General features: G+C 46.7%; 1 protein-coding gene across 4 annotated transcripts in view; it reads left to right on the forward strand.

The window, feature by feature from the left end:
- The first annotated feature begins 262 nt into the window (after positions 1 to 262).
- The window catches only part of LOC149275469 (ELKS/Rab6-interacting/CAST family member 1-like), a 78,544-nt gene continuing 66,357 nt past the window's right edge, over positions 263 to 12,449 (forward strand). For all 4 annotated transcript variants that reach the window (XM_089504666.1, XM_089504667.1, XM_089504669.1 and 1 more), the window contains exon 1: positions 263 to 931. In XM_089504666.1, the coding sequence (XP_089360792.1) occupies positions 263 to 931 (669 nt within the window). The remainder of the gene's footprint in view (positions 932 to 12,449) is intronic.

Raw genomic sequence — 12,449 nt, forward strand, 5'->3', positions numbered from 1 at the left:
AGGCGTTTCATATGAAATGAAGATCTTTCGTGGTGATCTAATAGAAGGGTTTTGTTTTCTTCTTTTTTTTTCTATAATTCAGTTTTTTCTCTCTCTTTTCAGATCATAAGATTGAGGCATCCGTCAAACATGGGAAACCAGTCGCGTTTCACACTCTGCTGATACCCGGACAGCGCTAATCTTCGTCAACATTAATCTTGCATAAGGCGTCTCGGAAACCCCCGATTTCTACTTGTTTTGCCCCGGTTCTTACGCTACAAACATGTACGGAAGTTCCCGGTCCGTCGGAAAGGTGGAGTCCAACAGCCAGAGTCCCGGACGTTCTCCGAGGCTGCCCAGGTCGCCGCGCTTGGGTCACCGGCGCACCAACAGCACCGGGGGGAGCGGAGGAGGAACGGCGGGGGGCGGCAGCGGGAAAACGCTTTCCATGGAGAATATTCAGTCGCTCAACGCCGCTTATGCCACGGCAAGCCCCATGTACCTGAGTGACCACGAGAACGTGGGGGGAGACAGCCCCAAGAGCACCATGACCCTGGGCCGCTCTGGAGGGCGGCTGCCCTACGGGGTGAGGATGACGGCCATGGGAAGCAGCCCTAATATCGCGAGCAGCGGCGTGGCTAGCGACACCATCGCCTTCGGAGATCACCACCTGCCGGCCGTCAGCATGGCGTCCACGGTGCCCCATTCTCTGCGGCAGGCCCGGGACAACACGATCATGGATCTGCAGGCCCAGCTGAAAGAGGTTCTGCGCGAGAACGACATTCTGCGCAAAGACGTGGAGGTGAAAGAGAGCAAGCTGAGCTCGTCGATGAACAGCATCAAGACCTTCTGGAGTCCCGAGCTGAAAAAGGAGCGGGCCCTGCGCAAGGACGAGGTGTCCAAGATCTCCGTGTGGAAGGAGCAATACCGAGTCGTTCAAGAAGAGAATCAGGTGAGGGTTTTTTTTTTCTCGTTGTCATGGTATTGCCCCAAAAAGCTGATCTTGTTGCTAAATAAATTTAACCGCCCCAGAGCTATAACGCGCAAGTGCTGAGTTCCGGATGTGCCAGGCCGGCTATGATGACCCTTTAAGGGACAGATCCGATCATGTTACCCATTGCTGTTCTTTTTTAAGGTGCTGTTCCACTTTAATTACATTAATTGCACTCTTGAGTCCTGCCGGTCTACGTGAAAGACCCATGGGGTTCGATTGGGGAGGAATTAATAAATCTTTTTCTTATAAAGTGTACCATTTAAATATCTTTTAATTATCTTGTTAACGCTCTATGTGTGGCTTTGCCGTTGAAAGCTGCATTTAGTAGTTGTGGTCCGTGGTCCGTCACCCAGCGGGGGGGATGGATGTAACGTCTCCCCGTTAATGATCCGCTATGTCAATGCTCGCCACTCCGAAAAACAAAGGGTGCAATTTAACTGCCAAAGCGAAGAATCAGGGGGGCTGCTAATTAACAGATTACAGTAAACCACCAGCACTTCCTAATTAAGCTTGGCGTTCGTTAGCGGGCGTCTGAGACGGCTGCCTCTCGAGGACCTGGCGGAAAATGGACGGCTTCGTCGAAGGTTAGCGGGGGAAGCCTCTGTGGTTAAAGTCAGAGCGGTTAAGTCAGAGCGGTTCCTGATCCGCAGAGATTTAAAGAAATCAAATTAGTCCCCAAAATCGCTCGCGTTATAGAGCACCTCTGGAGAAGAAAGAATAGGTATTGCCATCCCATTTAACCCTTTAGTCCTTTCTAGAGAAGAAAGCTCTAGAACGATACTGCAGATTTTGAAGCCATGGGAATAAAAATACACAAAAATTTAAAAAAAAAATATAAAAAAAAAATACTAATGATTCTTCAAATACCAAAAAAAAAAAGCTTTCAACATGCAGAATAGCTCTTAAAACAAAAAAAAACTTCCCGGGTTTTATTTTTGCATGAATTTGGCGTTCTTAAAGTATCTCATTAGAAATGAGGCAAAGAATCCCCCCCCCCCCCCCAGGTGGCTTCACTCCATTTAGCTTTATTTTTATTCTGCGGCAAATCAGCGGCTGGCGACGGTCTCCGGGGTACGACTTTAAACATCACGCGTCCCCCGGCAGCCGTTTTCACCAATTTAGGCTCATTCAGAGCAGGGATTTTCAGCTTAGTATTCCCGGAAGAAAAAAAAAATATTCAAATAAAAATTGGGGGGGGGGGGGGTTATGTACTAAAATAAAATTCTTGTACACCGTTTGAAAAGTGGTCTTATCGCTATAGCAACCAGCCGAATGTTCCTGCAGATTGGGGCATTCCGTTGGTTGCTATGGCGATAAGACCAGTTTTTCACCAGAATTTTTCTTTATTTATTATAATATAATATCACTACAATATATTATATGTTTCGTACCTGTAATTTATAAATGTTCCAGCAGACGATAAATGGTTAAGGGGTTTTATAAGGAGATATCCCCGGGATCACCCCTTTTCGTTGCCCCTCCTTTGTATATTTTATTCCTCCCCGGTGGTATACTAGGTATGACGTCTGCTTCTAGATGCTTGAACCGAAGGCCATATGTTTTGCACACGGCTGGCGTTAACCCCCGGAGCTACGTATGGATCTTTAAACACTGAGACGCTTTAATGCATAAGAGCCGAGCGCACAAAGACCCTACTCAGTAACCGAAAGGTGCTGGTAATTCGATCTAGAGGTTCACGGCTCGTGACGTGGCCGCTTCGGGACTCGGGACTGATGAGATACATATACATAGATTGTAAGCTCCTTTGAGCAGGGCCCGCCTCACCTGTTGTTTCTGTAAGTCAAATTGTTATGTTATATACTACTTAAGTCCTGTCTGCCCGTTGTACAGCGCTACAGAATTTGATGGCGCTATATAAAACTAATAATATATATATATAAATAAATATTACTTTTCCTGAAGCCCCGCTGAAGAAGAATACCTCTTAAAAGTACTTTAAGTAACCCAAACCATTGGAACTTTTAATATTTATTTAATCTTTAAAAAAAAAAAAAACTGCAGCCCTACTACTTCAGCTGCCCTCATGCTGGAGCTGATTGGAGGAAAATATAAACACAGCTCCTGCATGGCTATTACACACGTGAGGGTTTTGCCCCAATGCAGGTATATCGTGTGCGTCCTTTGCCGTATAATAAAATGATGGAATATTCACCAGGAATATCATAGAAAAGAGAAAATCCCGCCTCGTATAACTTACATTTTTTTTTAATTGGGGCTTCATGACTCGCGTGTGTAAGAGCTGCTATCCTTTGCCCCCGGGGGCCACGGCTTCAGGCATAACAGTTGGAGGATCAGCCCTGTGGATCTGCGGCAGAGTTCAGCCGTATGTGGAACGAGCTGAGCGTTCGCCGATTATCATATCACACAAAATGTGCCCCCCCCCCCCCCCCGGGACCCTCCATACGCTCCCGAATCAAACGGCCCCCCGCGGCACCTTTTAAAGGGGAAGTCCTATGAAAAAAATAATTTCTCAAAATCCAGCGCTGTAGATTGAAGTCCGTTCCTCCATAGACTATTATTAGTCAGAGAGTCCGGCTGGGTGATTAAGACAGAGTAATTCTATTGTTTCCCACAGGCAGTATGATAAGGAGTCGGGGTGTATGTCTAGTATATTGGGGCTCAGAGACTGGAGCGAGAACTGGCTGATATGCAGCTGCCTGAAAATATTAAACTCAATTACACTATACATTATGAAGGGCGATTTTTACATAACTCCCATTGGCCAGTGTCAAGGGGGCTTCGCTCTCTTTATTAACCCTTTCTGATTCAGCATCTAGATGAAGATCATCTATATATCCGTTCCTCCGAGCGAGGGCCACGGATAGGGCCGAGCGGAGAAATGTTTTTGCCGTTCCCCTACACACCTGTTAGTGTTTAGATGCCGCTTGCAGGGGTGTACAGATGGGGTAGTTGTTGGATTAGAGTGTAGAGACAGATGCGCGGGGCCCCTGGCTGTGTTTATGGGGCAGATTTCTGTTTTCCTGCCTTTTATCTGTAGGATCCGTCATTCTTGGCCCGCTGCGTGCGCTTAGCCTTCCTGTAATAAAAAATACATTTAAAGGGGCCGTTTAATGCCCCTGACAGCCCCCTAAAAACAAAACCATATTAAGGTACCCCGTGGGTATTCCATGTCCATTCTTTGGGGTCTGACGATTCAGAGTGCCCACCCACTGCGTCCGCCGAGCCAACTTGGGAGCCCACTGGTGTGCCGCGTATAATACGGCCAAATACGTATACAGCGCTGGGGGTTATATTACTGTATACAGTGCTGGGGGTTATATTACTGTATACAGTGCTGGGGGTTATATTACTGTATACAGTGCTGGGGGTTATATTACTGTATACAGAGCTGGGGGTTATATTACTGTATACAGCGCTGGGGGTTATATTACTGTATACAGCGTGGGGGGTTATATTACTGTATACAGCACTGGGGGTTATATTACTGTATACAGTGCTGGGGGTTATATTACTGTATACAGCGCTGGGGGTTATATTACTGTATACAGCGCTGGGGGTTATATTACTGTATACAGCGCTGGGGGTTATATTACTGTATACAGAGCTGGGGGTTATATTACTGTATACAGCGCTGGGGGTTATATTACTGTATACAGCGTGGGGGGTTATATTACTGTATACAGCGCTGGGGGTTATATTACTGTATACAGTGCTGGGGGTTATATTACTGTATACAGTGCTGGGGGTTATATTACTGTATACAGTGCTGGGGGTTATATTACTGTATACAGAGCTGGGGGTTATATTACTGTATACAGCGCTGGGGGTTATATTACTGTATACAGCGTGGGGGGTTATATTACTGTATACAGCGCTGGGGGTTATATTACTGTATACAGAGCTGGGGGTTATATTACTGTATACAGCGCTGGGGGTTATATTACTGTATACAGTGCTGGGGGTTATATTACTGTATACAGAGCTGGGGGTTATATTACTGTATACAGCGCTGGGGGTTATATTACTGTATACAGCGTGGGGGGTTATATTACTGTATATAGCGCGGGGGGGGGTTGCTCAGGAGGAATAATTCCCCTTTTAGAACATTGCTAGACCTATCAGTCAGAGGCAGTTTTCGGGGGGGGGGGGGGGCACGTGTTGATCCGCTGAAGCTGGGCTCGAGGCTCGTGCCGAATTTCACAACAGCGGATAGTGATGGGTCGGGTTGACGAGTTGGGGGGGGGGGGTGATTGATGAAAGTGTTTACCCCGAGGCAGCGTTTCTCTGCCGTCTCCAATTACCGATTTATTTCTCTATGAATTTTGCGGACTCCTGATGGCCCGGAGCCGATCGCAGTGATCTCCGGGGACGCCTTGCGTAGAGATTTACCTTTATATTTATTTTTTGCTGTTTTAGTTTGATTTCGGCTGGTGAGCTGCAGGGCTGTAGTAACGTCTGATGTCGTCAAAGCAACAGCCGTCCTTAATGAAACCGTCGTACAGCGCTGCAGAATATGTTGGCGCTATATACACCCATATGCTCAATAAGAAAACTTATCGTGGGAGTTCCCCTATAAAGACAGACTGTTTATAAGGTCTCTCTCCCAGTGAATGTCTCATCGCATTCCTCTGCGCTCTCGAGGGTTTGGAATCTTCTGTTTTCGGGGTACTGCCCTGCACGCGTCCCCCAAAGAACATGAAGTGATATCAGACAGGAAGGAGCAGCCAAAAAGAACGCGCGTCCACCCAGAATCTGCGTATTGTATCCGTCACATTTAGTTGCGTTTAAGGTGCTGTTCCACTTGGACAAAACACTGACCGCGCGGTTAGATAACACGATAGACTCTTTCCCTGCCCGGTAACATTTTGGCTCATGTGTAATTTTTGCTGGAAAATACAATTGTCATGTGACACAAAAGCCGGCTCTGAAAAGTTTGGGGTCACTTAGAAATGTCCTTGTTTTTGAAAGAAAAGCAGCTTTTGTGCCTTAAAATAACATGAAATGGATCAGAAATCCAGCGCAGACGGGGTTAATGTTGTAAATGACTATTGTAGCTGGAGTTTTAATGGAATCTCCACAGAGGCCCTTTATCACTCCCATCACTCCTGGGTTCCAATGGCCCTTTATCACGCCCATCACTCCTGGGTTCCAATGGCCCTTTATCACTCCCATCACTCCTGGGTTCCAATGGCTCTTTATCACTCCCATCACTCCTGGGTTCCAATGGCCCTTTATCACTCCCATCACTCCTGGGTTCCAATGGCCCTTTATCACTCCCATCACTCCTGTGTTCCAATGGCCCTTTATCACTCCCATCACTCCTGGGTTCCAATGGCCCTTTATCACTCCCATCACTCCTGGGTTCCATTGGCCCTTTATCACTCCCATCACTCCTGGGTTCCAATGGCCCTTTATCACTCCCATCACTCCTGGGTTCCAATGGCCCTTTATCACTCCCATCACTCCTGGGTTCCAATGGCCCTTTATCACTCCCATCACTCCTGGGTTCCAATGGCCCTTTATCACTCCCATCACTCCTGGGTTCCAATGGCCCTTTATCACTCCCATCACTCCTGGGTTCCAATGGCCCTTTATCACTCCCATCACTCCTGGGTTCCATTGGCCCTTTATCACTCCCATCACTCCTGGGTTCCAATGGCCCTTTATCACTCCCATCACTCCTGTGTTCCAATGGCCCTTTATCACTCCCATCACTCCTGGGTTCCAATGGCCCTTTATCACTCCCATCACTCCTGTGTTCCAATGGCCCTTTATCACTCCCATCACTCCTGTGTTCCATAGGCCCTTTATCACTCGCATCACTCCTGTGTCCCAATGGCCCTTTATCACTCCCATCACTCCTGGGTTCCATTGGCCCTTTATCACTCCCATCACTCCTGGGTTCCATTGGCCCTTTATCACTCCCATCACTCCTGGGTTCCATTGGCCCTTTATCACTCCCATCACTCCTGGGTTCCATTGGCCCTTTATCACTCCCATCACTCCTGGGTTCCAATGGCACGTTGTGTTCCCTGATCCAATTTTAAGTTTTAAAGGCTGATGGATCATTAGAAACCCATTTTTGTAATTTTTGTTTCAGCCAGAAATCTCCTCGTTTTCCATGAAAGCGGCTCAGAGTACAGGATAGTGTTTGTCAGAAGCTCTCATGCCCTTTTAACTCCTTCTCTGCTGGAGGGAATGCTCCTTGGGTTTCTGGCAGGGAGACATTGGCGTGGGAGTTTAACAATCTCATGGCTCGCGGTGCTGCTCGGGCTTATCATACAAGCTGTTTCACCGTTTAGCAGATTGTCCCCTCCTGTCGCAGACGCCGCGTACGTTCCATACGCAATCTTTCCCCCCACCCACACTTATTTATCACGGTTCGGGAACACGGCCGCACCTCCTTTTTTTGTCCGACTGTCATGAATTTTTATATTTTTTACTGATAAAAAGAACAGCCCCCCCCCCTGACGAATTAATAGCAGACACCGGTTTAACGTTGATAAATGCGTTGCCAGATCTTTTTATGTGTTGTATAGTGGCAGCCATCTTTAATATGTGCCTCTGGACTTTTCGGTGCCCCAACCTGTTAAGTCACATGGTCCATTTAGTTGAAGCTGATTGGCTCTCACAGATGGGGAGGGGAGGGGTAGGTAGGGGGTCTCCACATTTAACCGGCCGGAGTTTCGAACCCAACGGTGAATGTAAATTCTCCTCCAACGCAGCCCCAGATAAATATTCCTTTCTCTGATGCCAGTTACCCCCCAGAGAAGCATGGGGCGCGTGCCCAAAGTGCCCCTAGCATTAGCTTTTGGTTTTAGTCTTGGCCTCGTGACGTTGTTTCTGTATCTTTTGGGATTTGTTTCAGGAGGCGACATGCGTGTGCTTGTTTCTCAGGCTCCAGTTCTGGCGTGCTCAGTATGTGGCGTGTACACGTGTTTCTGGCTGCGGACGGCGCGTGTCGGGGAAAAGGCCGCCTTTCCCAGGGATCTGCGCTGTGATGCTTTGGAGTAACAGCCCTAGGGTCCCCACCGAGCCGGTCCTAGGGTTGTAGTCATCGTTGTTCCCCCCCCGGCCCTAGGCTCCCAAACCACATTTTCTCCCCCCACAGGCCAAAAATCCTTTTACGTTCTAATTGGATTCCTTGAGCTAATCCAATCCACTCTTCCGATCTTCTTAACCCTTTAAGAGTCGACTCTTCTGGCACACGGGTCAAACTCATACATCTCACTTCCTTTAACTCTTTAACCACCAGGGTAAGATTGTGTTTCTAGAACTGAGGGCTAAAATGTAGTTTTAGTGAATCCTACCCATCAGCAAGTGTTACTCACATAGAAACATAGATCGGCTCCATTCGGCCCCCATCCAGTCTTCCCTTCTTTCTGCTGTAAAGACTTTAATCAGTCGTTGATCTCGTTTTAGATTCAGGAGCCGTATGTCTATCCCATGCACGTTTAATCCCCTCACTGTATTACCCTCTACCACTTCTGCTGGGAGGCTGTTCCATATTCTACCACTCTCTTTGTAAAGCCTTTGACCGTCCAGTTTCAGATTATGGTCTCTTGTTCTAACATTTCTTCTTTGAAATAAACTCTTGTAAATAGAATGGCCAATAACTCCACGAGCACACGAGGGTTTGTATGGGCGAATATTCCAAACAATAACTACCTTTTTTTAATGGAATACGTCTCATACCAAGTTCTTTCCCTCTCCAATCTCCCTTATATCACCCTCTCCACCTCTCTATTGAGATCCTTCCGGGTCAGGGGTCACACAGGAGTAAATACAGAACCTCTCCCATCATTACCAGACAGTGGAAGGCTTGGCTGGCAGTGCTGGGAGTTACAGTCCAGCGCCGATTTTCCAGCGCATTAGCCCCCCAACCCCCCCCCCGCTGAATGAGTCACTGTGCTGCTTCATAACGACCCGCTAATTGTAGTAATGATCCCGTCACGCAGACACACAAAGCGGCCCCGGCCGTGACAGGCGGCCCCTCTCTGCAGTGATTGTTGCGCTAGAGAGTTGGCCGCCGACCACGTCCCTGACTTAACACTTCGAAAGCCAGGGGAAGCCTTTCCAACCACAAAGAGTTAATGACATCTGTAAAGCGGTGCTCTGTCTCCAGTCCTGCGCCTCTCCTCCTCTCCTCTCATAATTATATAACGTAACAAGTCCTCTTGTGCTCTTTTTCTTCTTGCTCTCTTTTTTTTTTCCTTTTGCTCTTTTCCTTTTTCTCTCGCTCTCTCTTTTCCCTTTTTCTCTCGCTCTCTCTCTTTTTCCTTTTGCTCTCACTCTTTTCCTTTTGCTCTCTCTCTTCCTTTTGGTCTCTCCTTTCCTCGCTCTTTTTCCTCTAGGTCTTGTTCTCTTTTTGTTTTCCTCTCGCTCTTCTCAGTGAGTCGTGATGTTGGCGATCTCTGTGCGAGTTTTTATCATCTCCCCGTCATATTAGGACTCAGACGTGACATTTCAGGAAAATGCTTTTTCATAAATAGTGTATTTTTGCGCCGGTGTGTATGTGCGTGTGTGTGTGTGTATATATATATATATATAATATACATGTCTACAAACATTCAGGGTTTAAAATAATATTGGGGATTGGGGTCACATCTGACCTCATATTGTTACATAAATAAAGGATGGTAATTAATAATAATAGTAATAATACTGAATTTGTTCTTGTAGCCGGGGACTTTCTTTGGAATATTCACTATTAAAATGTATTTATTATCGGCTGTGTAGAATATTTTTTTAATGTTTCTAAATATCTCTGAGCCTCGTAACCCCCCCCACACACATAAAATTAATCATATTTACAGATACAGATTTGTGCAAAAAAAATATAAAAAAAAAAAATGAAAGCATTAAAATTCTGTATCTGCCGGTCTCTGCTTATTCATTCTTAGGGTATGGAATCTGTAGCCCAAGGCATCGCCCCAGAAGGGGATGGATTAAAACTCCCAAGGTCCTCCTATTTGCCTGGCAGAGGATTGTGGGAGTTGTAGTTTAAGGCCTACGGCATCATACTGAATAACATTATGAATGGAATTATACTCGTCGCTGATGTACATTGTGGATCTTTTCTCTGTGCAGGTACTCGGCAGTTACTTGCTTGGCCGGTGTATTTTTACAGCGTTATTTCTGCTGCCAAACATTCCATTCTTGTGAGTTTTTTTCCCCACTGGTGAACGCTGGAAAAATACCGTATTAAATCTCCTCGATCCGATTCACTTTCATGTACAGCGAAGTCCTTCATCTACCATCCGATCACAGGGTCCCTAAAGGGGCATTCCAGCTATCACATGCATTAAAGTGCATAGGAGAGGACCCTTTACATTTCCATGCTGTCCTCCTTGCGAATGCATAGGGCTTTCTGCAGAACCCCCTTATATGCATCTACCCCCCCACCACCATGTGACTAATGGTCTATGGAGGAACGGACTTCATTAGCATTGCCATAAAGCATCAGCTCAGTGTGGTGTTTGAGTTGGGAAAGGGTATATTACTGTATACAGCGCTGGGGGTTATATTACTGTATACAGCGCTGGGGGTTATATTACTGTATACAGCGCTGGGGGTTGTATTACTGTATACAGTGCTGGGGGTTATATTACTTGTATACAGTGCTGGGGGAGTTATATTACTGTATACAGCGCTGGGGGAGTTATATTACTGTATACAGCGCTGGGGGTTATATTACTGTATACAGCGCTGGGGGGTTATATTACTGTATACAGCGCTGGGGGTTATATTACTGTATACAGCGCTGGGGTGTATTAATGTATACAGTGCTGGGGGTTATATTACAGTATACAGCACTGCGGGGTATTAATGTATACAGTGCTGGGGGTTATATTACAGTATACAGCACTGGGGGGTATTAATGTATACAGCGCTGGGGGGTTTTAATGTATACAGTGCTGGGGGTTATATTACAGTATACAGCACTGGGGGGTATTAATGTATACAGCACTGGGGGGTATTAATGTATCCAGCGCTGGGGGGTTATATTACTGTATACAGCGCTGGGGGTTATATTACTGTATACAGCGCTGGGGGTTATATTACTGTATACAGCGCTGGGGGTTATATTACTGTATACAGCGCTGGGGGTTATATTACTGTATACAGCGCTGGGGGGTATTATTACTGTATACAGCGCTGGGGGGTTGTATTACTGTATACAGCGCTGGGGGTTATATTACTTGTATACAGTGCTGGGGGTTATATTACTGTATACAGCGCTGGGGGAGTTATATTACTGTATACAGCGCTGGGGGTTATATTACTGTATACAGCGCTGGGGGGTTATATTACTGTATACAGCGCTGGGGGTTATATTACTGTATACAGCGCTGGGGTGTATTAATGTATACAGTGCTGGGGGTTATATTACAGTATACAGCACTGGGGGGTATTAATGTATACAGCGCTGGGGGGTTTTAATGTATACAGTGCTGGGGGTTATATTACAGTATACAGCACTGGGGGGTATTAATGTATACAGCACTGGGGGGTATTAATGTATCCAGCGCTGGGGGGTTATATTACTGTATACAGCGCTGGGGGTTATATTACTGTATACAGCGCTGGGGTGTATTAATGTATACAGTGCTGGGGGTTATATTACAGTATACAGCGCTGGGGGGTATATTACAGTATACAGCACTGCGGGGTATTAATGTATACAGTGCTGGGGGTTATATTACAGTATACAGCACTGGGGGGTATTAATGTATACAGCGCTGGGGGGTTTTAATGTATACAGTGCTGGGGGTTATATTACAGTATACAGCACTGGGGGGGTATTAATGTATACAGCACTGGGGGGTATTAATGTATACAGCGCTGGGGGTTTTTAATGTATACAGTGCTGGGGGTTATATTACTGTATACAGAGCTGGGGGGGTTATATTACTGTATACAGCACTGGGGGGTTTTATTACTGTATACAGCGCTGGGGGGTATTACAGTATACAGCGCTGGGGGGTATATTACAGTATACAGCGCTGGGGGGTATTAATGTATACAGCGCTGGGGGGTATTAATGTATACAGTGCTGGGGGGGTTATACTCAAGTTTTTTTGACTTGCAAGTAATTGAAGATAAAACGTTTAATCTTAGGGCTATTCTCAGCAAACGTACTCTTTAGTGACCCCGATATAGTCCTCTTAGATCCTCATAGGTCTCAGGGCGCTATAATCAGACGAACGAGCCGTAAGTCGGAGCCTTTGCCTCGCGTGAACCTGTCTGCCGACTCTGCCGGCAGTCAGCGCGGGACATTATGTATTCCGTCTGTGTCTCTGAGTGAAGCTGAATGCCATTCAGTAGCCCCTGCTCACCATCCTCCTCCTGTCTCCCCGCAACTCCCGAGCCTGGCCGCCAACGCAGACATTGTGCCCCCCCCCCCCCCCCGCAGACGGGCTTATTGTCCCCCGCGTGATATGTGAGCTATTGATAGGTTCGGAGGTGGTGGGGTTCTGGGGATTCCTGGCAT

The sequence above is a fragment of the Sceloporus occidentalis genome, unplaced genomic scaffold, assembly GCF_023333645.1.
Source record: "Sceloporus occidentalis isolate IW3139 unplaced genomic scaffold, rSceOcc1.0.p SCAF_284, whole genome shotgun sequence".
Lineage (NCBI taxonomy): Eukaryota > Metazoa > Chordata > Lepidosauria > Squamata > Phrynosomatidae > Sceloporus > Sceloporus occidentalis.